This window comes from Chrysemys picta, chromosome 1 (genome assembly GCF_011386835.1).
Source record: "Chrysemys picta bellii isolate R12L10 chromosome 1, ASM1138683v2, whole genome shotgun sequence".
NCBI classification, from domain to species: domain Eukaryota; kingdom Metazoa; phylum Chordata; order Testudines; family Emydidae; genus Chrysemys; species Chrysemys picta.
Genome location: NC_088791.1, coordinates 243476171 through 243501139, shown reverse-complemented (window position 1 = coordinate 243501139; position 24969 = coordinate 243476171). Strand labels below are relative to the sequence as shown.

Here is a 24969-nt window from a genome sequence, read left to right as displayed (position 1 = left end):
AAACAGGTATGTATTCATGGTGTCTAGCACCTCCCACTGTTTGTGTCATGGTAGCTATGCTTCTCTTTTAGCACACTGACTCAATCAGAGCTAGCGGAGGTATGTCTCCCCTAGCTGGAAATTACATCACCAGCTCTAAGTATAGACACACCAACAGTCTTCTCAGAGGAGTAAGTCCAAATTCATTAGCTTCAAATGTTAGCCCTTCAAACACTATAAATACAGTGACTGGCTCTCAGGAGAGACAACAGAATAAAGTGGATTTGGAGTTTCTAGGCCATGCTCTTGACTTGTGAGGTGGCTAAATGAATTAATGAATACAAAAATCCACCCATAATGAAATGTTTCTGGAAGTGCATGACAATGATTTTGCCTGTTGCTGTATCACACCATCTCAGTGACGCAAATTTTTCCCTAAAGCATTCTCCTCTGATAGAGGCCCCCATGCACTACACCCACATACATAGAGATAGAGTGCATCCTAAGCAACAGGATTTCAGAATTTTCTTTTACAGTGTGCACCACTATGATGGCACGAGCTGCACTCATGCAGAGGCTCTTATTATTACATTAATTGTATTATCAAAGCTCCTTGAAATCCCACTCCTGGACCCAGACCCCATTGTGGCAGGTGCTGTACAAACACAGAACAAAAAGGCAGTCCTTGCCCCCAGGAGTTCACCATCTAGCTATACAAGAAGAGACAATGGATGGATTCAGACAGGGCAATGGAGGATTGCAAGAAAACAATGAGAAAATACACATCAGCATTATAGGCAGTGGTCTCTGCCCATCTACAGTCTAAATATTGTTAAGTTTATTGCAGGCATCACAGAAAAGCAGGCTGTTAAGGGGGGATTTAAAGGGGGATAATGTAATGTCTTTGCACATGTTTATGGGGAGCTCATCACTAACATGAGGGGCCGTGTGGGAGAAAGCACGAAAGGAGCCTGTTTGAAAATTTAACAAGTGCGTGACAAAGACTGGCACTGCAGGCCAGCTGGAGATGGGAGTCAACACCTTGATAGTGAATAAGAGATAATAGGTAGGGTGGGGATAGGTCAGGAAGGGCCTGGAAAGTGAAGAAAGCAGCTTATGTTTGATACAATAGAAAAGGAGGAGTCTGTGGAAGGATTCAAAGAGAGGGGTCAAAGCAATGGGTTAGGAAAACGACTGTTGCAGCAGCATTCTGAATGGATATCACTGGGGCAGGACTGCATTTGTCAAGGCCAGAGAAAATGATGTTACTGTAATCAAGATATGAGATGAGGAGAGCCTGGATGAGCATTTTAGCTGTGTGGCTGGATAGAGACAGACCAGAGGATCTGTGAAGCCAAAATGTGTTATCTCCACTACCTGAGCTAAAGCAGAACTTCTACTCTGTATGGGCCAGCAACAAGAGGGCAATAGTCACACACTAACCATTCCATTTCATCGCACAGAAACATCAGGCAAGGGGCACATGGATCAGATAGGGCTGCCAACTTTCTACTCACACAAAGCTGAACACCCTTGCCCCGCCCCTCCTCCAAGATCCCACCCCACCCGCTCTCACTCCATCCCCCCTCCTTCTGTCGCTCGCTCACCACGCCCCCCCCCTCGCTCATTTTCACCAGGTTGGCTCAGGGGGTTGAGGTATGGGAAGGGGTGAGAGCTGCGGCTGAGGGCACGGGCTGGGACAAGAAATGAGGAGTTCAGGGTGCGGGAGGGGCCTCCGGGCTGAGGCAGTGGATTGGGATGTGGGAGGGGGTGAGGACTCCAGCGTGGGTGCAGGCTCGGGGATGGGGCTAGGGATGAGGAGTTTGGGGTGTAGGAGAGGGCTCCAGGCTGGGGGGTGGAGCCGAGGTGTTCAGAATATGGGAGGTGGCTCCGGATTGAGGCAGGGGGTTGGGGTGGGAGGAGGTACAGGCTTTGGGCTGGGGATGCAAGTTCCAGGGTGGGGCCAGAAATGAGGGGTGCAGATACAAGAATGATACATTTATACAAATAGGATGAACACATTCAGTAGATTATAAGCTTTGTAATGATACCTTACAAGAGACCTTTTGCATGAAGCATACCCCAGTTACATTATATTCACACTCATTAGCATATTTTTATAAAATCATATAGAGTGCAACATCACAGAGGGGTTGGGGGTACAGGAGGGTGCTCCAGGCTGGGACCGAGGGGTTCGGAGGGTGGGAGGGGGATCAGGGCTGAGGCAGGGGGTTGGAGTGCGGGGGGAGGTGAGGGCTTCGGCTGGGGCTGTGAGTTCTGGGGTTGGGATGAGGGGTTTGGGGTGGACAAGGGTGCTTTGGGTTGGGATGGAGGGGTTTGGAGGGTGGGAGGGGCTGTGGGGTACAGGCTCCGGGGGGCACTTACCTCAAGAAGCTCCCAGAAGCAGCGGCATGTCCCCCCTCCGGCTCCTACATGGAGGCGCTGCCCTGTCTGCAGGCGCCACCCCCACAGCTCCCTTTGGCTGCAATTCCTGGCCAATGGGAGCTGCGGAGCCGGTGCTTGGGGCGGGGGCAGTGTGCTGAGCCCCCTGGCTACCCCTATGTCTAGGAGCCAGAGGGAGGATATGCAGGGCTGGTGCAAGGAAGTTTCGCACCCTAGGCAAAACTTCCACCTTGCGCCCCCCCCCAGCCCTGCGGCAGCTCCCCGCCCCCCCCCACCCTGAGATGCCCCCCCTGCGGCAGCTCCCCCCACCCTCTGCCCTGAGGCACACCCCTCCCCCCCCCGCAAGCCTGGGAGGCGGGAGAAGTGGAGCAGCGACAGCGTGCTCAGGGAGGAGGCGTAGCAGAGGTGAGCTGGGGTGGGGAGCCCTGCGGCAGCTCCCCTCCCCTCCCGCCCTGAGGCACCCCCCCCCACGGCAGCTCCCCACCCCCCCATCCCGGGGAGCCATGCAGCAGCTCCCCACCCCAGCTTACCTCTGCTCCGCCTCCTCCCTGAGCACGCCGCTTCCGCTCTAATTCTCCTCCCCTCCCAGGCTTGCGGTGCCAAACAGCTGACTGGCGCCGCAAGCCTGGGAGGCGGGAGAAGTGGAGCGGCTGCTGTGCTGGGAGAGGGAGTCTGAGCCGCACGTGTCAGGGCACCACCGGCAGCCCAGCCCAGGAACGCTGTAAAAAAAATTGGGGGCACCGCTTTTTGGCGCCCCCAAATCTTGGCGCCCTAGGCAACCGCCTAGTTTGCCTTATTGGTAGCACCAGCCCTGGGGATCTGCCGCTGCTTCTGGGAGCCGCTCAGAGCCACGACAGGCAGGGAACCTGCCTTCGCCCCACTGCACCGCTGACTGAACTTTTAACAGCCCGGTCAGCAGTGCTGACCGGAGCCGCCAGGGTCTCTTTTTGACCGGGCGTTCTGGTAAAAAACCCTTCCCGGGCTCCAGCTGAGCTGCTCCGCTCCTCCCCTCTCAGACTTTAAGAGCCGAGCTGCCCGAGCCAGCGCTACTGGCTTCGGGCAGCCCCCCCTGCCTCCGGACCCCGAGCCGCCGGCCAGGCACTTCTCCTCTCCGGCTCCAGCTGCTCTGCTCCGGCGGCTCGGGGTCCGGAGGCAAGGGGGGCTGCCCGAAGCTGGTAGCGCTGGCTCGGGCAGCTCAGCTCTTAAAGTCTGAGAGGGGAGGAGCGGAGCAGCTCAGCTGGAGCCCGGGAAGGGAAGTGCCTGGCCCGCGGCTCGGGGTCTGGAGGCGGGGGGGCTGCCTGAAGCCGGTAGCGCTCGGGCAGCTCGGCTCTGTTCTACCGGCTTCGGGCAGCCCCCGTGCCTCCGGACCCTGCGCCGCCGGAGCCCGGGAGGGGAAGTGCCCGGCTGGGGGCGCAGGGTCCGGAGGCATAGGGGCTGCCCAAAGCCCGAGCGCTACTGGCTTCACAGTTTGCCAGGCAGCCTCCAGACCCTGCGCCCCCAGCTGGGCGCTTCCCCTCCCGGACTCCAGCTGCGCTGGGGAAGCGCCGGCCGGGGGCGCAGGGTCTGGGGGCTGCCCGGCAAACCATGAAGCCGGGTACCGCTGGGTCAGCCCTTTCCCCGTGGCTGGGAGTGGGAGGGAGGAGGGGGCGGAGTTAGGGCGGGGAAGGGGCAGAGTTGGGGCAGGGCTAGGGGTGGGGAAATGGGCGGGGCCAGGGCCCATGGAGGGTCCTCTTTTTTTATTCATTAGATATGGTAACCCTAGGCAACCCTAGTATCAGAAACCATTCTATACACAGAAAGCTAGTCCTATCCCTAGAGTGCAGCAGTACTCCCTTTTGCCCTGACCTTTACTTCTAAAATTCTTTTTTTAAAATCCCTCCTTCCTGCAGGAGCCCGGATATTGCCATGAGGGATCCCTAGATGCATAGGCGCTGACTTTTATTTTTCCCCAGGAGTTCTCTACCCCAGCTTTGCCTCTAGGCTTTTCCCCTTCCCTGAAGGCCACACTCTCACTCCACTTCTTCCCGTCCCTGCTCCAACCCCTCCTGCTGCTGTGGTGTCAGAGATTGGAGAAGGGGTAGCACAGAGAGTGCCTCAGCTGGAAACAGGCTAGCTTGGCTCAAATCTCACTCACTTTCCCCTCTGCTGGCAGGCAGGGCTTACACAGTGGGTGTTACTGCTTGCCTTGCAGGGACAGCTCTCCTTGTGAGAAAGGATAAAATAACCCAGGAGTTTAGGCTGCCCACTGCCCAGCATGCTCTTTCCCAAGCCAAAACAAAATCCACCACAATGTCTGACCCGTGATGTCACACACATGCCTTTTCTGATTTGTCCCAAACTTCCAGAACTATTCTATTATAAATGAAAATCATTCTCATGACATTTCCTGTTGAAGCAGTTCAGTTCTGTCAACATGGGACAAAGTCAGATTTATAACAGGACACCTCTGCAACCTTGCTTACATTGAGACTTATGTCATTAACCTTGTTTATACAGCGCTTCGCATTGTTGCAATACAAGTTAATAAATTAAAATAAATAATAAATTGAGGGACAACAGTAAGGGAGAGGAGGCTTACCATTTAATTCTGGGTTCCCTGCCTCATCATTTAAGTCTAATGTGTTGCACAGAAAATGAGGCTTTGACAGCGCCTTCTATATATTTTCACAAGAGCAAATGGTGGGACAGGACATACAAATTGACACTGGGTTAATCCAGTTGTCAAGGGATTTAAAAAGCAAATAAAAACCATGAATTTGGATGTGGTTCCTTTTATTAGGCAGACTAAAAATAAAATGGGTGAACTTTCAAGAATCCCATGCTCACTGACAGGCAAACTGGAGGAAAGTTATATTCCCAAATAGGCACCAACCTTTTCTTCTTGTTAATTTGTTTAGATTTAGTCCTTCTCGTGTCTTGCTAACTTCAACACCAATACCTAAAAATGTACTTTTTGAGTTGAGGCTTGTTTAAAGCAACTTTTATTTATGGTGCAACTAATTAATTTTTTTAGCCTGAAAAAAAAATAATTTCACTTACATTATTTTTTGTTTGAAAATAGCTTTCAGCACAGGTCTGTACTCTTGGGCCTTCTTGCCTCTTGTGCATTGCACAGACAGTGCTCTAAAGTTCTAGAAACTTCTGTAATCTGAAGTAGCAAGCAATTAGGGGGAAGCAGTTCCTGCGCTTCACCAGAGCATTCAGCCATTGGCTCCTTGTTTGATAAAAGGTATAAGCCTAGCCAACCTATCGTAACTCTGGGTGGGTGGCAGGATGTGCATCTATGCAGCATGCTAGTTTCTGAGGACCACTGTCTTATAGGTAAGTAATTCACTTTTTCTCTGTGGCTAAATTTTGCTATATTGATTTCCACTCTTGGAGTTTATAGAGCTAGTAGAAAAATGTCTGGGCACAAAAAGGCAAGCTCAATAAGTGAAACTAATTAAGACACACATTTACAGCAACAACAGTAATAAAAGACAAATAGCAAAATGTCCATGTAAAAATAAAGATCTTGTAGGTTTTTATTTTTAACTGAGTACTGTGCAAATTAAGTATTTGTTGCTCTTGATGCAGATTCCTTCAGGCATTGGTTCAAAGTGGACAATTGTGAGATAGCTAAAAATAAATGCACACTCTTGAACTTCTGGAACAATCTTCAGAACCTGGCTGTCAGAGGTGATCAATGGCTAAGACAAAGGCCCCCTACAGTGCAACTCCTCTAGGGAGAGACCAGAATAATGATTACGTGTCCTAGATCTACTTCAAAACCCCATGAAGTTGGGTACATTGTTGAATGGAAAATGGCACATAGAAATACGATAGGCTTTGGGATCCTAAGACATATCACCCCAAAACCTGTGAAGTTGCTGAAAAGACTGAAGTGTTTCAAAACCTATTTTAATGGCAAAAACTAACAGTAAATAAAATACTTTTAGGGGTCCCTTCAGCAAGTACAGAGCCAAAGGGATAGATGTTTGGCCTCAGGTGTTTTTTCACTCCAAACATTGTAGGAGTATATGAACCTCAATTTTCTCTTGTAAGAAATTCCCTCAGCCACCATGGCAGGCCTTTGAGCCTATGCTGCCCCTCTCACTGGAATCCAGAGATCAGAAGCCTGGTGATTTCTCTGAATATTGATTCCACATTCCCTGCAAAACTATAAATTCACTAGCCGTGACCCGAGGAAGGAATTCAGTGGACAAAATGGATGTACTGTACCTGAGTCTGCCTAGACTTCCTGTACATTAGCATCTGATCTAAGCAGTGCCAATGCTTTATTAGTGACAGCTAATATAATATGGAATTGCAATATACAGCAATTGGAAAGGAGATTAACTATGGCAGCTTGTTTTCCCTTAGAGTCACATTAGTTTCATATGTAAACTTTTTTAATAAGTGTTATGACTTTTTATTTTGCTTGTAGGCATTGGTGGAAATTTACAGTACCACAGATTGTACTAACGCATTAAGTTTTTGACATTAAGGTGGGGATTCTTTTGTGGAATGGTCATTGTGCTGAGTTGATGTCATCTTGTTTGCTCTTTACATAACATTTATATAATATGAAGGAACGACTGGCACAGTGGGGCTCATATAACAGTATTTACTAACTACATATAACATACAAGCCCCACACATACACATGTTGAGGCTTTGGAAGGATTCTGATACAAAAGACAGTGAAAGCCACTAGAGGACTCACAAACTACTTAAAGGGATATTACCCAAATCCTAATGTTACAGTGGGTTTGGCTGGTCTGTTATGGACTGTGTTTATAATAGGTTTCTAGGGTGCCAAGAGTCTGTAATATGTGTCTTTTTACTGTGCAAATCAAAATAAATAAAATAAAGAGAAGAGATCAGTTACAAGTATATAGTTAAGAATGACAATCTGCATTAAGAACAGAGGTTGTTATGCGTCATTCCAAGAGCTGAGGGAATAACGTTTCAGTTGTACTGGTCTCAGCTGTAGTGATACAGTGAGTTTTTTTTAAGCAACATTGTAAAAATAAAACAAAACAAAAAATTGGCACCCAGCATGTACATTTATATAAACCAAAGATAGACAGAAAATGGACAAAAACAGTGAAGACAATGCACAGTTAAGATGGAAATGTTCCATAAACCTGCAATAATCAGGCAAAACATGGCACAATCTGATTTCTTCCCACTACATCCCACTGTACATGGATTTTTAGTCTGTTTCTCCTTTGATTGCAAATATTCCAGTTTTTGATGATTGGCATCTTTGCCCTAATGTTATTTAACTGATTTATTTTTGTATGAGAGTCATTATTAAAAGAACCTGTTACCTTAAATCAAAGGGTTTTTATCCTTGCATTGTTTCATACTCTGAGACGACAAGCAGGAGTACTGATTCCCACAAAAATCCCTCTTGCTGTCAGCAATGCACCTTCAGCATGTGAAAGGCACAGCAACTATTCCTTCGCAATGCACTTCCATGGTAACCTGTTTTTAGAGGTATGCTGATGGAATATTCCATAGAATGAGAAGAACAAAGAAAATCTTTTCAACTGAAAAGAAAAACGAGCAATGTAGCCAGACAAAAGTAAAGTAAAAATCTGACATAAGAAATGAGAAAGGGCAAAATTCACTTCCAGTATAAAGGGATGCAACTCCCTTAAGTCAATAAAATTACACTTACTTACACCAGGGCTTATGGATTTTAAGAAAAGAAGTTTTTCTGAATGGGCTCATTTTCTACCTTTCAAAACCTTTATTTTTTATTAACATTAAATAACATTAGCAAGGCTTGGTTGAAGCATTTTATCTTTTTGGTTGGAACATCTTTTTGGATGCTCTCTGGAGAGAGATTGCTTTTCAGTTGGACTTTCCTTCAAAGGCCATAAGCAAACGGTTTATTTCTGTAAGGGTTTGTTCTTAGGGTATTTCAAAGTCATTAATTAATGCTTTTTTTATATCTAGCATGTTACAAGGCTTTGGGGGAAAAGAATAGAAGATAGATGGTTAGCTAAGGTGAAATTCAGCTTCCACTACCTTAGACAGAAACTCAAAGGATGGGATTGCTTTTTAAGAAGCCAAGAGGTGGTGGCTTCTCATCTGCTGTTGTTGTGTCTCAATTCTCTTACTCTCCTCTTTGATGGAGCAGAAATTGCTGCCATGCAGACCACATATCTGAAGGGTCAAAAAAAATATTAAGGACAAATAGATTGTTTAGGGCCCTAACTTGTCATCCCTGTGATATAGGTGGAGAGGGGAACAAAAGAGATGGGAAGGAAAGATTAAATGCAGTACAGAAATGTAGTGGAATTCATTTTTTGTGGAAAAGGCCAAAATACTTATCATGCCTAAAAATACACACACATTTTCTGAATATTACATGCTTATGCATGTAATTGTAATTGCTATGGCTGCCATATTGTACAGAGATACTGCACAGTTTGGAAATTGGACTAGTGGTGGTCTACTCAGTTGAAACACAAAAACATAGAAATGTTGGACTGGAAGGTATCATATGGAAGAGAAGATGGTCCACAAGAAAGTCTCATTATTAGGATGTGGTCCACATCAGAAAAATGTTTCCGAATCCCTGATTTAAAGCATTCACATGCTAGTCTATGAGAGAAGATTTTGTTCTTTTATGAAGAGCTAAGTGGTTCTTTGGATCCGCCATGACTGGATGCTAAGTACTAAAAGTAACTGAACACAGCTTTTTATTTATTTATTTTTAATAAAAACAAAAATATATTCTACAAATAAACTAACTACAGGGATTTCAGTAAAGTAATTTGGTGTGCAGTCCAAGACAAAGGCTGGCAGAAAGACAGGAACCATGGGAGGGTTGCGGAACAGTGTTTTATGACCATGGTTGGAACACTGGCTAAAGCATATTTGAAGCCCTGAATAGGTTAAACTGCTTTACAGTGGATTAAAGATCAAGAAGCAAATCACAAGACAATTAAAAGTGGGTCTCTGCAAAGGTAATTTCATAAGGAAAATCATTGTTTTCTCAAACAAATGTTATATTTTTTTAATGAATTTGCTGTCTTATTTGGCTGCATTTTCTTCAATGTCTTCTTCTGATCCAAACTTCTTTCAAACATTTACTCACAAGATTTTTTTCTCTGGGTTGTGTGTGTTCGCAGCATACTCTGGATCAGGGGTCGGCAACGTTCGGCACGCGGTTCGCCAGGGTAAGCACCCTAGCGGGCCGGGCCAGTTTATTTACCTGCTGACGCAGCAGGTTTGGCCGATCACGGTCCCCACTCGCCGCAGTTCGCCGTCCCGGGCCAATGGGGGCGGCGGGAAGCGGCGCGGGCCGAGGGATGTGCTGGCCGCGGCTTCCCGCTGCCCCCATTGGCCCGGGATGGCGAACCACGGCCAGTGGGAGCCACGATCGGCCGAACCTGCCGCATCAGCAGGTAAATACACTGGCCCGGCCCGCCAGGGTGCTTACCCTGGTGAGCCCGTGCTGAACATTGCCGACTCCTGCTCTGGATCTATATTGTGGAGCCCTGAATACCCCCAGCACTCCAAATGGTAGCCCCCATTTCTATTATCCTTTTGACTACAGATATTGGACAAGATACCAGTTACTCTTGACTCTGCTTTGCTTTAATGCCGTAAGGCAGTGGTTCCCAAACTTGTTCTGTCGCTTGTGCAGGGAAAGCCCCTGGTGGGCCGGGACGGTTTGTTTACCTGCCGCGTCGCAGGTTCGGCCGATCGCGGCTCCCAGTGGCCGCGGTTCGCTGCTTGAGGCCAATGGGAGCTGCTGAAAGCGACGGCCAGTATGTCCCTCGGCCCGCGCCACTTCCAGCAGCTCCCATTGGCCTGGAGCGGCGAACCATGGCCACTGGGAGCCGTGATCAGCTGAACCTGCGATGTGGCAGGTAAACAAACTGGCCTCGGCCCGCCAGGGGCTTTCCCTGCACAAGAGGCAGAACAAATTTGGGAACCACTGCGGTAAGGAATTAATTTAAAAAAATCCTTATATTGTTTAATCCCAGCATTTAGTGCCCCTCATGCAATAAAACACATTGCACTAATGCGCTCACATGTTATCAATTGCAATTTGCTGGTTTGCAATACGGTATAGCTATGTTACAGTTATTGCAATAAGGAACATAATTATACAGCTCAGTCACTGATTCATGGGGTTCTTTTATCAGAGCCACTACTTCTTTGGAGTTTAAATCTAGCATTGCTGCTGCATTCAGAATTTCTACTTAACAACTCTAGCTTTGAGTTTGTACTTCTTGAGTGTGCTGGTGGGATCTGCCCTTCCAATTATTGGGTGTCCCTCCTGTCTCCATTTTTCATTACTGCAGGTTTAAATCTATCAGGACATGCTGTGTTCTTCCGTCGCCTCAATCTTACACATGCCAGCACAGCTCTAACACCCTCATGCCAATACAACAGATAAAAAGACAGTATTGTGAAGCCACAATGCTTAAAGGAGAAGGAGCTAATACACAGGTAGCAAGACTCAATGGCTGGGCAAAAGACTATTTTGCAGTCTGGTAATTTTTGAACTAGGAGACTTCAAATGGGATTATGGTTACATTTCAGGATTATTTGAATCTGGAATATCTATTTGGAACAATGGTAATATGAAAATAAAAATAAAAAAACAACTATTTTGAGCAGCAGGCAGCGGAAACAATTTCAAAACCCATAATTTATGGCATTCAGGGCCTAGCTATTGAGAAACGGTACACTGCTTACAATATGAATGACATTGCTAAATTGTTTACTCAAACACAAGCAAAACTTAATAAATTAATCACAACAAATAATAAAAAGTTAAGGAAAATCAGGAAGGTAAAGAAATTATTTGTACTGCTTATGGGAGTTACGTGTTAACTACTATAACCAACTTATTTGGGAATACTGAAAAAGGAAAATTGCCTGAACTTATTAAAGATGAATGGTTAACTAACTGATATTGCCCTGAGTATATAACAAATACTATGGCTAACTGGCACTATGCTGAATCATATAGACAAATTCCCTTTTAGTATCATTCATACTTTGGGATTAGTGACACCCCATCCTTTGAGGCACGTCATTCAAAACAATCTTGCTTCGTGTCCAGTTCCACGTACATTTCTTTTGTAGTATCACTACCAGTATTTCCTCACACAACATTTGACAAATTGGTTACTGTCCATTCAGCAGGTTATCTGGAAGTCAGCACCTACATGAAACAACTGGATCTATGTCAACTACTAGTGTATCACGCAGCAATGAAAAACCGGAAGAGCATCGATCACAGTTTGTTGTGTCAGCGATGTTTTTGACACAATCAAGAAAGGGGATGAGGGAGAGGTAAGAGAAGGATGAGAGCTGGGCTAAGCCCATTGTAGCAGTCAATTATAACAAACTGACTGGATCTGACACATTGAGCAGAGAGAATCACTAAGCATTAGCTTCCATCAAGCAGCCAATTTTTCAACAACAGCTATTACACATCCTCATTTTAATATTATTGTTCTTGTCAGGTGCAGAATGTGATTTTTATGCTTTACTGAAAATTCATCTATGTTGGAGTTAATAATCAGACACAGCACTAATTATCTTTGTTTTGCCTCAAGTAATTAACTAAGAAATTTGGAGGACTAGTTTCTGGGGGACATCACATTCATGCTACACACAATGGGTCTGATTTTGTACCCAGTACATAAATGAAGAGTAACTCCACTGAAGTCAATAGAGTTGCACCAGTATAAGTCTGCAATCAGAATCAGGCCCATATATTAGTATGAAGCTACTAGTGCTTATAAACCAGGCCTGTTGCAGCAGAGCATACTACAGGCAAGTCACTCAAGTGTGTGATGCACAGAAGCTTTCTGCACCACATGACGCCTTTGACCAGTTGAGGAGGAGGAAAACAGATGCAAACTGGTATTTTGAAATGAAAACTACTTAAGAAAAGTGCTTGTGACAGAGTTAGAATCCTCCGAGGGAAACCTCAAGTACAACTGAAATATGGAACACATTTAACCAAAACATGGTTGCAGGTTGCATACAGGCAATACTGAGGGATAATGATCCCAAGACAACATGCCAGTCTGGAATATTTTCAAATTAAGAGCCAGACTGTTGCCAGCCCCTGATCAGCATATGCCCCTCCCCACTTGTGATACCCATGCATAAATTAGCATTGTCTGTAATCTGTATACTCCTGTGGGCACAACAACTGCTGGATAGCTCTGCTAACCGCCCCAAAGGTGACTGGGCTGGCTGGTTTTCCACAGGAGCACTGGGACCAGATCCTCACCTAGCAGAAATCACTGTAATGCCATTGAAATCAACAGAGCTGTTCTGAATTACATCAGCTAAGGATCGGGCCTAGTGTATCCCCTGAGAGGGTAGCAAAGGGTCATGCTACCAGAGCTCCCACTAGAGCAGGGAACATCTGTCGTGTCCCCCGTGAAGGGCTATGCTTTCAAACACAGCTGACCCTAACTTCAATTGTTTCTATCTTGCTTTCTTATTACAAACAGGGCCCCAAATAGTTTGCAGAGAATATAAACAGGGAACGTCATGGAAAATGGAATGCAGAGAGATGGATAGAGCAGTTATCAGCACCTTCTTCTTCTAAGGTGACTGGAAATCAGGCTGCATAGTAAATTTTGTATTGTGATTACCCTCTCCTGTTTTCCATATGTATCACTGAGATTAAACCAAAACCTCTTGACTGGAAGCCATTGACAATTCACAGGCGTACATCCTGTCAGCTGGGTTAAATTAAATTGACCAGGATAAGAGTAAATTCATTGGGTGGCTTATATCAAAACACCATAAACAGTTTCTCTTCTCAGCCATTCCAAAATAGTTTGTCCTCTTTTCAGGAACGCCAAGGTTATTCTGACCTGCTGTGTGTTTAAATAAACAACAAAAACGACAGAAAGCATGCACAAACAATTGTGAGCTTACCTCAACATAGAGGATAGGGAAAATTCCAATTTTATCTCCCAGCATTCCTTCTGCCCAGTTATCATCTACTCGTCTGATAACAGTCAAAATTTCATCCTAAATTCAGAGAAATAGAACCACACACAATAGAAAGTTAGATTTTATATGGAAAGAGGAAAATGCTTTATGATAACCCTAGATTCATTATCTAATTAATATGTAAGATTTCTTCAGCCTGTAACTGCCTGCATGCTGTACAGTGATTGGCATGAAAAAGTCAGCATTTGCCAGTAAAGTTATTACTATCTATATTACAGTAGCAACCAGAAGACCCAACTAAGATAATTGTGCTAGGCACTGCACAAACCCTCTACACTTGGAGCCAAAAGTGTAAATTCCATCTCAAAGAGACATAACTGTGCTAACTCTGATCAAGCTAGTGCACTCGTAATTGAGTGTATCAATGACAGTGCAAGCAACGGGAGAAGCTAGATCTCGTGAGTCCATCCCTAGCATCTCGGATAGGTATGTATTAGGGGCAGCTTATGCTGCCCCTGCTACACTCCAATTTTTTGGGTGCTAACTCAATCAGGGCTAGCACAGGTATGTTTCCTCAAGCTGGGATCTACATCTCCAGCTTCAAGTGTAGACATATCCGTAGTGAGAGGTAGTCTTTGTTCCAAAGAGCTTACATTCTAAACAGACAAGACAGACAAAGGGTTGACAGAGGCACAGACATATTAAGTGACTTGCCCAAAGGCATGCAGGAAGTCGGCAGCACAAGGACTAGAACCCAGGTTTTCTGACTCTCAGTCCAATGCTGTACTTGTTGAATCATACTGCTCTCTTATAGGCATAAAAAACAGTTTTACTCTACACTTTGAACAGGAAATAACTGTAGTAACGGTGTGGTTACCAATGGCAATTCACTTTGTAACAGCGACTACCGTGTGTGATTGCATCTATGTTTCATTGCCAAATGCTCATACTGGCCCAAATCTTCATAGGTGGCCACAGATCACACAGCACAACTCAGCTGGTCCAAGATGGAGGATGTGTAAATGTGGTTTAAAGCCTTATTTGCATACACATCGTCCATCGTGGACCAGTGTCCACCACACTAATCCCCAAAATGTATTAAAACAGTCTGCAGATTGTTCCCCAAACCCCATCAGCCCCAAGGGGCCGATACAGCAGGTTTGGATCTGTAGCAGAGCATACCTGGCCCTCCTGGCTCCCACCTCTGCTAGGCTCCAATAAAATCACTCGGAGACCCTCGGGTTCTGAAACCACTTTTATTTACAAGTTTGTGCTCCCACCACCTTCTCACTATACAGCGTGCACAGCTCTGGGTTCCTTGTGTCTGAAGGAAGGAAGGGCGGGCAGGCGGGCTGCACTCCCTCGCTCTCCTCTGTCCCACCACTGTCACTTCCTCACCTCTTATATAGCCCTGGGCTAATGGGGCTGGCAGCTGGCTGTCATTCCCCAATTAGGGCAGGTTCTTTCCAGCCAGCTCCACTTTATTCACTTAAATGGGGCTGGCATGGCAGGGGGCTGATTCTGCCGTCCTGCTCAGCACCCTGTCACACACACACACACACACCCCTTCTCCAACCACCAGGTTTGCCCGTCCGCGTCCTCTTCTCCCCCTGCGAGGTGGGGTCCTCCAGGGAGCCCTCAGCTATCTTTCCCATGACCCACTGGGTCCTCCTTGAGGGGTTCTGCCATCTCCCATCCCCCATCCGCAGAAGCCACATTGTGTGGGTGTTGGGTGGCCCCATATCGCTGCTGCCACCCTGAGGTCCTCACACCAGTCACACCCTGGGTATGTCCCCCTTCCCTGCCTTTGCCCCCGCCAGGGGTTTGGGGTCAATCATAGTGAGCCCCTGAACTTCATGTTCTCAGACTCGTCAAGCAGGTCCTGAGCCTGGTCTTCTGGGGGTCCCCGGGTAGGGAGTTCCGTCGGGCCTTTCGGCTCCCCGACGGGCCCTGGGGCGCATACATCCTCCTGCCTTTGTCCTTCCCAGCCCGGCCCCTGTTGTCTAGGGTTATTGACCTGAGGGACCCTCTCCCCCCTGCTCGGAGGGTATCCCCTCTTTTCCATCTTAGGTTTCCTCCCCCGACCTCCCTTCCCTCTTGGGGAGGGGTCCCAGTTGGTTCCCACTGCCCCAGGGTAAGGCAGGCCCCCTACTACCCCTACCCGGAGCCAGCGGAACCGGCTCTGGTCCTCAAGGGGCAGCTGGGCCATTGGGCACTGCCTCTTATCCCCCTGGATGCACTCCACACTCAGTTTGGCTCCGGGAATCACCGACTCAGACTTTACTAGCCCCCTCCTTAAGGGGGAGCAGGCTGAGGCTGTGTCCACTAGACCCTGCTGGGGTCTCCTCCCCACCATCAGGGGAATCATGGACAGCCGCCTCCCTTTCCCTGGCCCTCTCGTGTTGGTCCACCCACAGAAGTGGGCGAAACCACATTCCATGTCCGGGCAGTCCCCCTTTTTACGTCCGGGTTGCCTGCACTGCCAGAAGGAGCTCCCCGGCTGGTCTCCCATTTCTTCTCGGGACGCTTCCTGGTCGGGGGTTCCCTGGTTCTTCTCCCGGTGTCCTCCTCTTTATAGGGGTGTCCCTTCTTCCTGGGGAAGTCTGCCTCTGCGTACTCCTCTGTCAATTTCACCACTGCCTCTACCATACTTGGTTGGTGCTTTCGCACCCAAACCCTTATGTTCTCGGGGAAGCCATGTAAAAACTGCTCTAAGACAAGCACATCCATAATCTCCCCCACTGTCTGGGCATCAGGTCCCAGCCATCGGGTGGCCCAGTCCATTCATTTCTGGGCAACCCCCCTGTCCACTTTGCTGCCCGGAACCGCTGGTGGTATTTTTCGGTGGATAGCTCCACCCAATCTAGGACGGCTGCCTTCACTGCATCATAGCTTCTGGCCTGCTCCTCACTTAGGGCCATGTGGGCTGCTTAGGCTTCACTGGCCAGATAGGGAGAGAGCCACAGGGCCCAGGGCAGAATTGAGCCAACTGGGCCCAATCATCCAGTTAGGCTGCAATTTGGGAGAATTAAGCCTGGAAGAAAGCCCTAATTAGGGGAAGCTCACCTATATGGGAACAGGCTTCCAGGAAATTGGAAGCAGAAGAGGCAGCAAGGAGGAAGCCTAGAGTCTCCCTCCCTGAGGTGGGGGAGAAGAAGCCCTGTAGGAAGGGGTCCAGAGGTGTGTTGAGCAGTAAGGTGGTAGTGATGCAGACCTTAACTATTCACTACAGGGCCCTGGCCTGGAACCCAGAATAGATGGTGGGCGTGGGTTCCCCTACCAACCATTGCAGAGTGGTACTGCTTGGGGGGCAGTGAACAGGAAAACTGTCTGAGTCACTGTGGGAGTGACAGGGTCAAGGCAGTGAGTGTGAGGACTGCCTGACACCGCGTGGACAGAAGAGACTTTGAAAGACACACACACCCCCGCTGCCCCCAGAAGGGGAACCCGCTTAGTGACATGGCTGGAGGGCCGAGTCACAAAGAGGGTGCTGCAGTTCCTGGAGTGAGAGAGGGGCTGCAGGCTGAGAGTGGTGGAGTGTAATTACTGGAAGGGGCATCGATCTGGTGAGCTATTTCTCAGAGTGACCAGGACAAGGTGCCATCCTAGCAGTGAGCAGAGCACCCCATCAAAGAATCTGTAGATCAGGAAGGTAAAATCAGGCAACTAAAAGAATAGATGGTTTCAAGATCCTGCCATAAATGATCTTACATTTTAAATTATATTTGATTCCTGCTACAAAGACTTTTGATAAAACCTAAATTGTGATGACTTTATACTTCCAAGGAGATTTGTATACCTTTATGGCCAAATTTTCAAAGACTGACTGATGCCTAAATTGGGTTTGCACTGCAGCTGCCAAATCTGTGTGTGTATGAGCGAATGAGATAATTGCGCATGTTGGGATCCAATAGGGTTACCATATTTCAACAAGCAAAAAAGAGGACGGGAGGAGCCCTGCCCTAGCCCCGCCCCTGCCCCTCCCACTTCCCGCCCCCCCAGAACCCCCAACCCTCCCCCCGTTCCTTGTCCCCTGACTGCCCCCTCCTGGGACCCCTGCCCCTAACTGCCCCCCGGGACTCCACTCCCTATCTAAGCCTCCTTGCCTCTTGTCCCCTGACTGCCCCAACCCTTATCCACACCCCCACCCCCAGACAGACCCCTGGGACTCCCACGCCCCATCCAACCACTCCCCACCCCCTGACAGCCCCCCCCAGAACTCCCAACCCATCTAAACCCCTCTGCTCCCTGTCCCCTGACTGCTCTGATCCCTCTCCACACTCCTGCCCCCTGACAGCCCCCCCAGAACTCCCAACCCATCTAAACCCCTCTGCTCCCTGTCCCCTGACTGCTCCGATCCCTCTCCCCACTCCTGCCCCCTGACAGCTCCCCCCCAGAACTCCCAGCCACCTACCCCCCGCTCCTTGTCCCCTGACTGCCCCCTCCTGGGACCCCTGCTCCTAACTGCCCTCCAGAACCCCACCCCCTATTTATGTACAGGCGTGACTACCTGCCCTTTCCTGGTTACTATACGCGGCCAGTCCGCATCCACATCCAGTAGTTAAAATAAATAAATAAATAAACTAATGATTTAAATTGGAATTTCATCCATTAATAAGTATTTATTATTATAGTTAAAACCAGTTAAGACTCCCTGTTCCTTGTCCCCTAACTGCCCCCTCCTAAGACCCCCCCAACTGCCCCCCAGGACCCTACCCCCTACCTGTACCCTGACTGCCCAAAACTTTCTCCACTCCCCTCCAAAAGCCCCCCCCCGTTTCTTGACTGCCCCCTCCAGAACCTCCCTGTCCCTTCTCCTGCCCCCCCTTACCCTGCTGCTCAGAACAGGGTGTTGGGCTCTGTGCCAGCCGGACACATGGCTGAGCTCCCCTGCACAACACAAAACCCGGTCCCTGGCCCTGCACAGGGCTGCGGGACCGGGCTGCAGGAGGAGGAGCTGTCGGCCGGCTCAGAATGCAGGGAGGGGGGGGTGGGAGGAGGAAGCTGCTCCGGAGTCCAGCCCGGGACTTTCCTGCAGCCCTCCCAGCCGCTCGCTCTGCCGGGGGAGGGGGAAATCCCGGACATTGTGAGTGCTTTACAAATTCCCCCCGGACGCTATTTTTAGCACACAAAAGGAGGACATGTCCGGGTAAATCCGGACGAATGGTAACCCTAGGATCCAATGGCACTCATACTGCCCATTTTTGTAGGAAAGCATGGTGCAACCTTTGAAAATCAGCTCATAGTATTTCCTTGAGCATGTTATTGAGAAATTCCATGGATCGCAACAAATCCTAAAGTGTCAGTTAAAGTTCTTTATTTACAGAAAGTTTCATGGCATTTGACAGCTAGCAGCATTCTTCTTATGTTTTGAACAGGCAAAGATTTCAATGTCTAATATTTTGCTGCCTTAAATTAGTTGTATTACAGTGCTGCCCATTGACACCTAGAAAGGTTCCCAACAGGACCATGAACAGCAAAAAGTCTACAGCTCTCTTGTGAGTGCCATTCAATCTTCTGCACTCTACTATTATACATGCACTAAATTGATTTCCAGGCAGCACAAATGAATACAAGTCTAAAAATTGTTATTTCAAAAGCTGACTGAATCTACTATAATTTCCACAGTGACACCATATGGCCTTGCTTTTCTTTTTTTTTCTTTTCTTTTTTTTGTTTGTTTTGTTTCTTGTCAGCTAAATGCCTCTGTATTAGTCACTACCTGACAGCCTTGTCCACAGCATTGTAAGACCTGCAATCCCATTTCATAAACTTTGTCAGAATGAAAATCAAATATAAATCATTTTAAAGCAATTTAGCTTGCTGAAAAATCAACCCCTTTGTGAGAAAATAGCACAAAATTGTGTCTCCAATGACAATCACAATTTGTGGCCTGCTATTTAATAGAGTCATTTACTGCTATTAATGCACCAATACAAAGCAGATTCATTTGCTGTTCCATGGAGATAACTTTATTGGAATTAGACAACTGGAAAGATTTCAGTGATGACAGAATGGCACAACGTACTACTCTGCTGCGCCTACCATCTACACTTGCCAGCTGGCAAGGAAGTCCCAATAGCAACATACTACAGTGACAGCACCACAGAAATGGAAACGCCACTTGAATTGAAATGTTAAGGGGCTGGGATGTCACTCTGTAGCAATGAACCGGTATTGAAAGTGATAGCTCTTGGTAAGATTGCCACAGAAATTTTTAAACACTGCTGTGGGCTGGGAGTGAGCACCTGGGAAGATGAAAGAAATAATGAAAGTGACCACTGTGATTTAAAAAAAAAAAACCACTACAATAGAACACAGGAAATGGCTTTTATCTTTATAGTTTTAAAATATATTTGCCCCTGGAGTACTTTCTTAAAGTGGCATGGCAACATACAGGGGGTGAGCCAGCAGAGGAATGAAACTTTGGACTAAATTCTGATCTCAGTGTAAATCTGAAGTAACTCTCCTAAAGTAAGCACCTACAAGATCTCTATCAAGCATTCTTAAAACTACAATACCCACCCGCTGAAGTGAAAAAACAGATTGACAGAGCCAGACGAGTACCCAGAAGTCACCTCCTACAAGACAGGCCCAACAAAGAAAATAACAGAACACCACTAGCTGTCACCTTCAGCCCCCAACTAAAACCTCTCCAGCGCATCATCAGAGATCTACAACCTATCCTGAAAGATGATCCTTTACTCTCACGGATCTTGGGAGACAGACCTGTCCTCGCTTACAGACAACCCCCCAACCTAAAGCAAATACTCACCAGCAACCACACATCACTGAACAAAACCACTAACCCAGGAACCTATCCTTGTAACAAACCCCGATGCCAACTCTGTCCACATATCTATTCAAGTGACATCATCATAGGACCTAATCACATCAGCCATACCATCAGGGGCTCGTTCACCTGCACATCTACCAATGTGATATATGCCATCATGTGCCAGCAATGCCCCTCTGCCATGTACATTGGCCAAACCGGACAGTCTCTACGCAAAAGAATTAATGGACACAAATCTGACATCAGGAATCAAAATACTCAAAAACCAGTGGGAGAACACTTTAACCTGTCTGGTCATTCAGTGACAGACCTGCGGGTGGCTATATTACAACAGAAAAACTTCAAAAACAGACTCCAAAGAGAGACTGCAGAGCTAGAATTGATATGCAAACTAGACACAATCAACTCCGGTTTGAATAAGGACTGGGAATGGCTGAGCCATTACAAACATTGACTCTATCTCCCCTTGTAAGTACTCTCACACTTCTTATCACACTGTCTGTACTCGGCTAGCTTGATTATCACTTCAAAAGTTTTTTTTTTTTTTTTTTTTCTTCTCTTAATTAATTGGCCTCTCAGAGTTGGTAAGACAACTCCCACCTGTTTATGCTCTCTGTATGTGTGTATATATATCTCCTCATTATATGTTCCATTCTATATGCATCCGAAGAAGTGGGCTGTAGTCCACGAAAGCTTATGCTCTAATAAATTTGTTAGTCTCTAAGGTGCCACAAGTACTCCTGTTCTTCTTTTTGCGGATACAGACTAACACGGCTGTTACTCTGAAACTTGTAAAGTAAGTGGATGACTCCAGGTTTACACTAGTGTAACTGAAATCGGAATCTAGTTCCTTGTTGGCTAGGGTTACCATATTTCCACAATCAAAAAAGAGGACACTGCCCTAGCCCCACCCCCGCCCCATCCACTCCCTCCCATTTCCCACCCCCCTGACTGCCCCGCTCAGAACCCCCAATCCCCCCTGCTTCTTGTCCCCTGACTGCCCCCTCCTGAGAACCCCCCACCCTAACTGCTCCCCTAGGACCCTACCTGTCCCCTGACTGCCACCTACAAGACCCCACCCCCTTTTCTGAAGGGGTCAGCAGAGTTAACTGAGCACAGAGAAAGGAACATGCTGGACCAGCCTAACAGACGGTGCCATTGGTGCACTCCCCATTGCGTACTGAGGTGCTCGTGGAAGGATTCTATTAGCAATTTATGCAGAAGCAGTTGGGTAGCTCTTTATAGGGCCCGGTGCCAACCTCATACTAGTTTTACACCAGTTTAACTCCATTGGCCTCCAGCAGCCAGAGCCCCTCCCCTTCAGAAAAGGGGGTGGGGTCTTGTAGGTGGCTAGAAGAGAGTAGTCCATGCACTCAGGGAATGAAAGAACTGGTCATTATGTTTGGTTATTATGCAGCGAGCCCAATAGGGAAGGACAGGTTCATCATCTCTTCCCACCTTTTACACCCATGCCACAGTGGGTATAATTTAGCCCAGACATAAAACATTATTAAAATTGATTTATTCCTCTCCTTTTAATTGTAGGGTAGTCTGGAGAGCTGGGTCTGGGAAGGTCACAGGGGACATCACGGTCCCCTCTCTAACAGTGTGGTTACTGACAAAGATCAGAGACGGACATACATTCATTTAATTGTATTTAATATTTAGAGTAGGAGGGAGGAGCAGGCATTGTAAATTTGGGAGGGGACAGTGAGAAGGAAACCAAATACTCCTACTTTGTTCTCCTTAGCTACTCCAACAGACTTTATGACTGTGCCACCACAAACAGGAAAGAAGAAAAACAGCATCTGGTTTCTGAGGCTTAAGATACTGACAGTGTCATGAAGTCCAATGAAAGAATAATAAAATGCAGTGATATGGAAAAGACCTGTATTTGGTTTGCCTAAAGGCTTGTGTACACTACTGCTAAAGTCGATGTAACTTACGTTGCTCAGGGATGTGAAAAAAACACCCCCCTAAACAACATAAGTTACATCGACTTAAAGCGGTGTCTACACCGTGCTATGCCGAAGGGAGATGATCTCTCACTGACATAGCTTCTGCCTCTCGTTGAGGTGGAGTAATGACATTGACGGGAAAGTGCTCTCCTGTCGATATAGCGTGTCTTCACCAGACGCGCTACCTTGGCGCAGCTGCATCGATGCAGCAGTGCCAGTGTAACGTGGTAGTGAAGACAAGCCCTAAGTCCACTTCCCTGCCAATACAGGATTATTCCTCCTTTTACATTTACTAGAGAAACCTAACTCTAAACATCCCATGGCAGTTTAAATGAGTCTGATGATTACAAACATTTTTGTCAGAAACATGGGGTCTGACTCTGATCTTGTTTACACTAGTTATGTGCTGGTGTAACTCCACTGACTTAAGCGGAAACATAACCGTGTAAATGAGGTCGGAATCAGATCCAGGATCTCCAGAACGCAAACAGAGAATCACAAATGGTGAAATGAAGAACAAGACTAAGATTCCCTGACTGACAAATCATATCTATGCACTGTTGTTGTAGCCATGCTGGTCCCAGGATATTAGAGAGACAAGGGGGGGGTGAGGTAATACCTTTTATTGGACCAACTTCTCACCCACTTTGTCTGTCTCTAATATCCTGGGAATGACACGGCTACAACAACACTGCAGCATACAACAATGGAAGATATTGAATTTTGCCACCTGAAATGGAAACTCCATAGCATGAAAAAGGAAGCAAAACTTAACAGCAACATTTACTTCCTGAGCAAATACAAGAAACGAAACATCATCCCCAAAGGTCTTGCCATCTATAACCTTCTGACCATTACATACAACTCCAAATGTCAGAAGTTAGTTCAATAAAAGATGTTACCTCACCCACCTTGTCCTCTAAAATCCTATCTATGGCAAGGCGGTGCTCATACCATGAAGAGAGGATAGCCACATAGGCTCTAAAAGCTGACTAAACAGGAAGTTTCATCAGCAAGGTGAAAGCTAAAATTAACATTGAAAAAGCTGATGAAATGAAGATAAGAGCAAAGTCCTGAGATGAAAAATCGATTATTCATTGTCAGAGAGAACAATAGACAAGACATAAAAATAATTATAAGGTGAAGAATCTAAAGGATAAAACAGTGGTAGAAAGGAAATTCCTTAGACAAAACAAAGCAGCTACAGGTAAAGAGTAAAAGAATGAAGGGAGATGGCAACATGATGATTGAGAACGCAGTTATAAACTTATTCAGGAGAAAAAAATTGCATGTGTAAATGACACTGGACACTCAAGACTGTGAATGTGTATTACAGGGGATTAGGACCTGTACATTTATCTGAGAAGATTTTATAAGGAGCATTAAAGCAGTCAGCAAGAGATCACGTTCTATAGAGCATCAGGTATACAGAACGGAACAAGGAACTAAAAGCTCCTGAGTGGTTTAGTAGAAGAGGCAATAGCCATTTGTCAAGCTAACAAAGTTATCTAAATTAAGTGAGCAATTTAGGCTTTTTTAATTGTTTTATATTATTTTAAAATTAGCATTGAATAATATTTTTACAATCATAATATAGTATCACAATTAATATAATATAAAATTGGTGATTGGTGTCATAACTGGCAAATGCTTTGACAATTGGTATATTATAAAAGTATAATACATGAAAAAAATGTAACATAAAATAAATTTAAAAATACAATATCAAATATAACACAAAATAAAGTAACAAATATAAAAGACGTCTCAAACTGAAAAACAAATGTTTCATTCCAATAAGGATCTTATCAAAACAGTTCATTTCAATTTTTTTTCAAAACAAAATTTAGTTGAAATGGACACGTTCCCACAGAATATTTCCCTTTACAGTAATTCCTCACTTAAAGTCATCCCGGTTAACATTGTTTCGTTATTAGGTTGCTGATCTATTAGAGAACATACTCGTTTAAAGTCGCACAATGTTCCATTATAAGGTTGTTTGGCTTGCCCCGCTCTGCCCGCCCGACATTTCAGGAGTGGGTAAGCCTCCAACCCTGCTCCCCGGCAGGAATGCTGGTTGGGCAGAATGGGGCAAGCCCCCGCACTCTGACCCTGATCCCTGGCTGGAATGCCAGGCTGGTGGAGTGAGGCAAGCCACCACGCCCCAACCCCGCTACGCCCCTGCCTCAACCAAGCTTCACAATCATCATTGGTGAGTACAGTATTAAACTATTTGTTTAAAATTATTTAAAACTTATACTGTATATGTATATAATGTCTTTTGTCTGGTGAAAATTTCCGCCCTGGAACATAACCTCCCCTATTTACATTAATTCTTATGGGGAAATTGGATTTGCTTAACATCGTTTTGCTTAAAGTAGCATTTTTCAGGACCATAACTACAATGTTAAGTGAGGAGTTACTGTAATTGAAATGACATTTTCTAATGGAAAAATGTTCTTTTAGAAATTTTTTGACCAGCTCCAGTTGTAGATTTTGCCTTCTTTTTTAAAAACCACACTTCTCACATGCGTAATATCAGTGCACTATCCTGTGGACAGAGTCAGCAGCTTTCTGATAGGCTTGGCACAAATGTCATTCCAAAATGAGGGCTTGACTTCTAAGGGCTTCCCATTGGCTGCTAAGGATATGTCTACACTGCAATTAGACATCCTGGCTGGCCTGTTACAGCTGGCTCAGGCTCGTGGGGCCCAGGCTAAAGGACTGTTTAATTACAGCGTAGATGTTCAGGCTTGGGCTGCAGCCCACGCTCTGGGACCTCCCAACTCACAGAGCCCTTGAGCCTGATCTCCAGCCCAAGTCTGAATGTCTATCAAGCAATTAAACAGCCCTTTAACCCCAGTAAGATGGCCTGGGTCAGCCACAGATTTT

At 46.4% G+C, this 24969-nt stretch overlaps 1 protein-coding gene across 3 annotated transcripts in view; it reads right to left on the bottom strand.

Annotated features, from left to right (window-relative positions):
* SH3RF3 (SH3 domain containing ring finger 3) overlaps window positions 1-24969 on the bottom strand; it is a 380292-nt gene that overhangs the window by 101676 nt on the left and 253647 nt on the right. For all 3 annotated transcript variants that reach the window (XM_008174317.3, XM_042861406.2, XM_042861407.2), the window contains exon 3: window positions 13306-13401. In XM_008174317.3, coding sequence (XP_008172539.2) covers window positions 13306-13401 — 96 coding nt within the window. The remainder of the gene's footprint in view (window positions 1-13305; window positions 13402-24969) is intronic.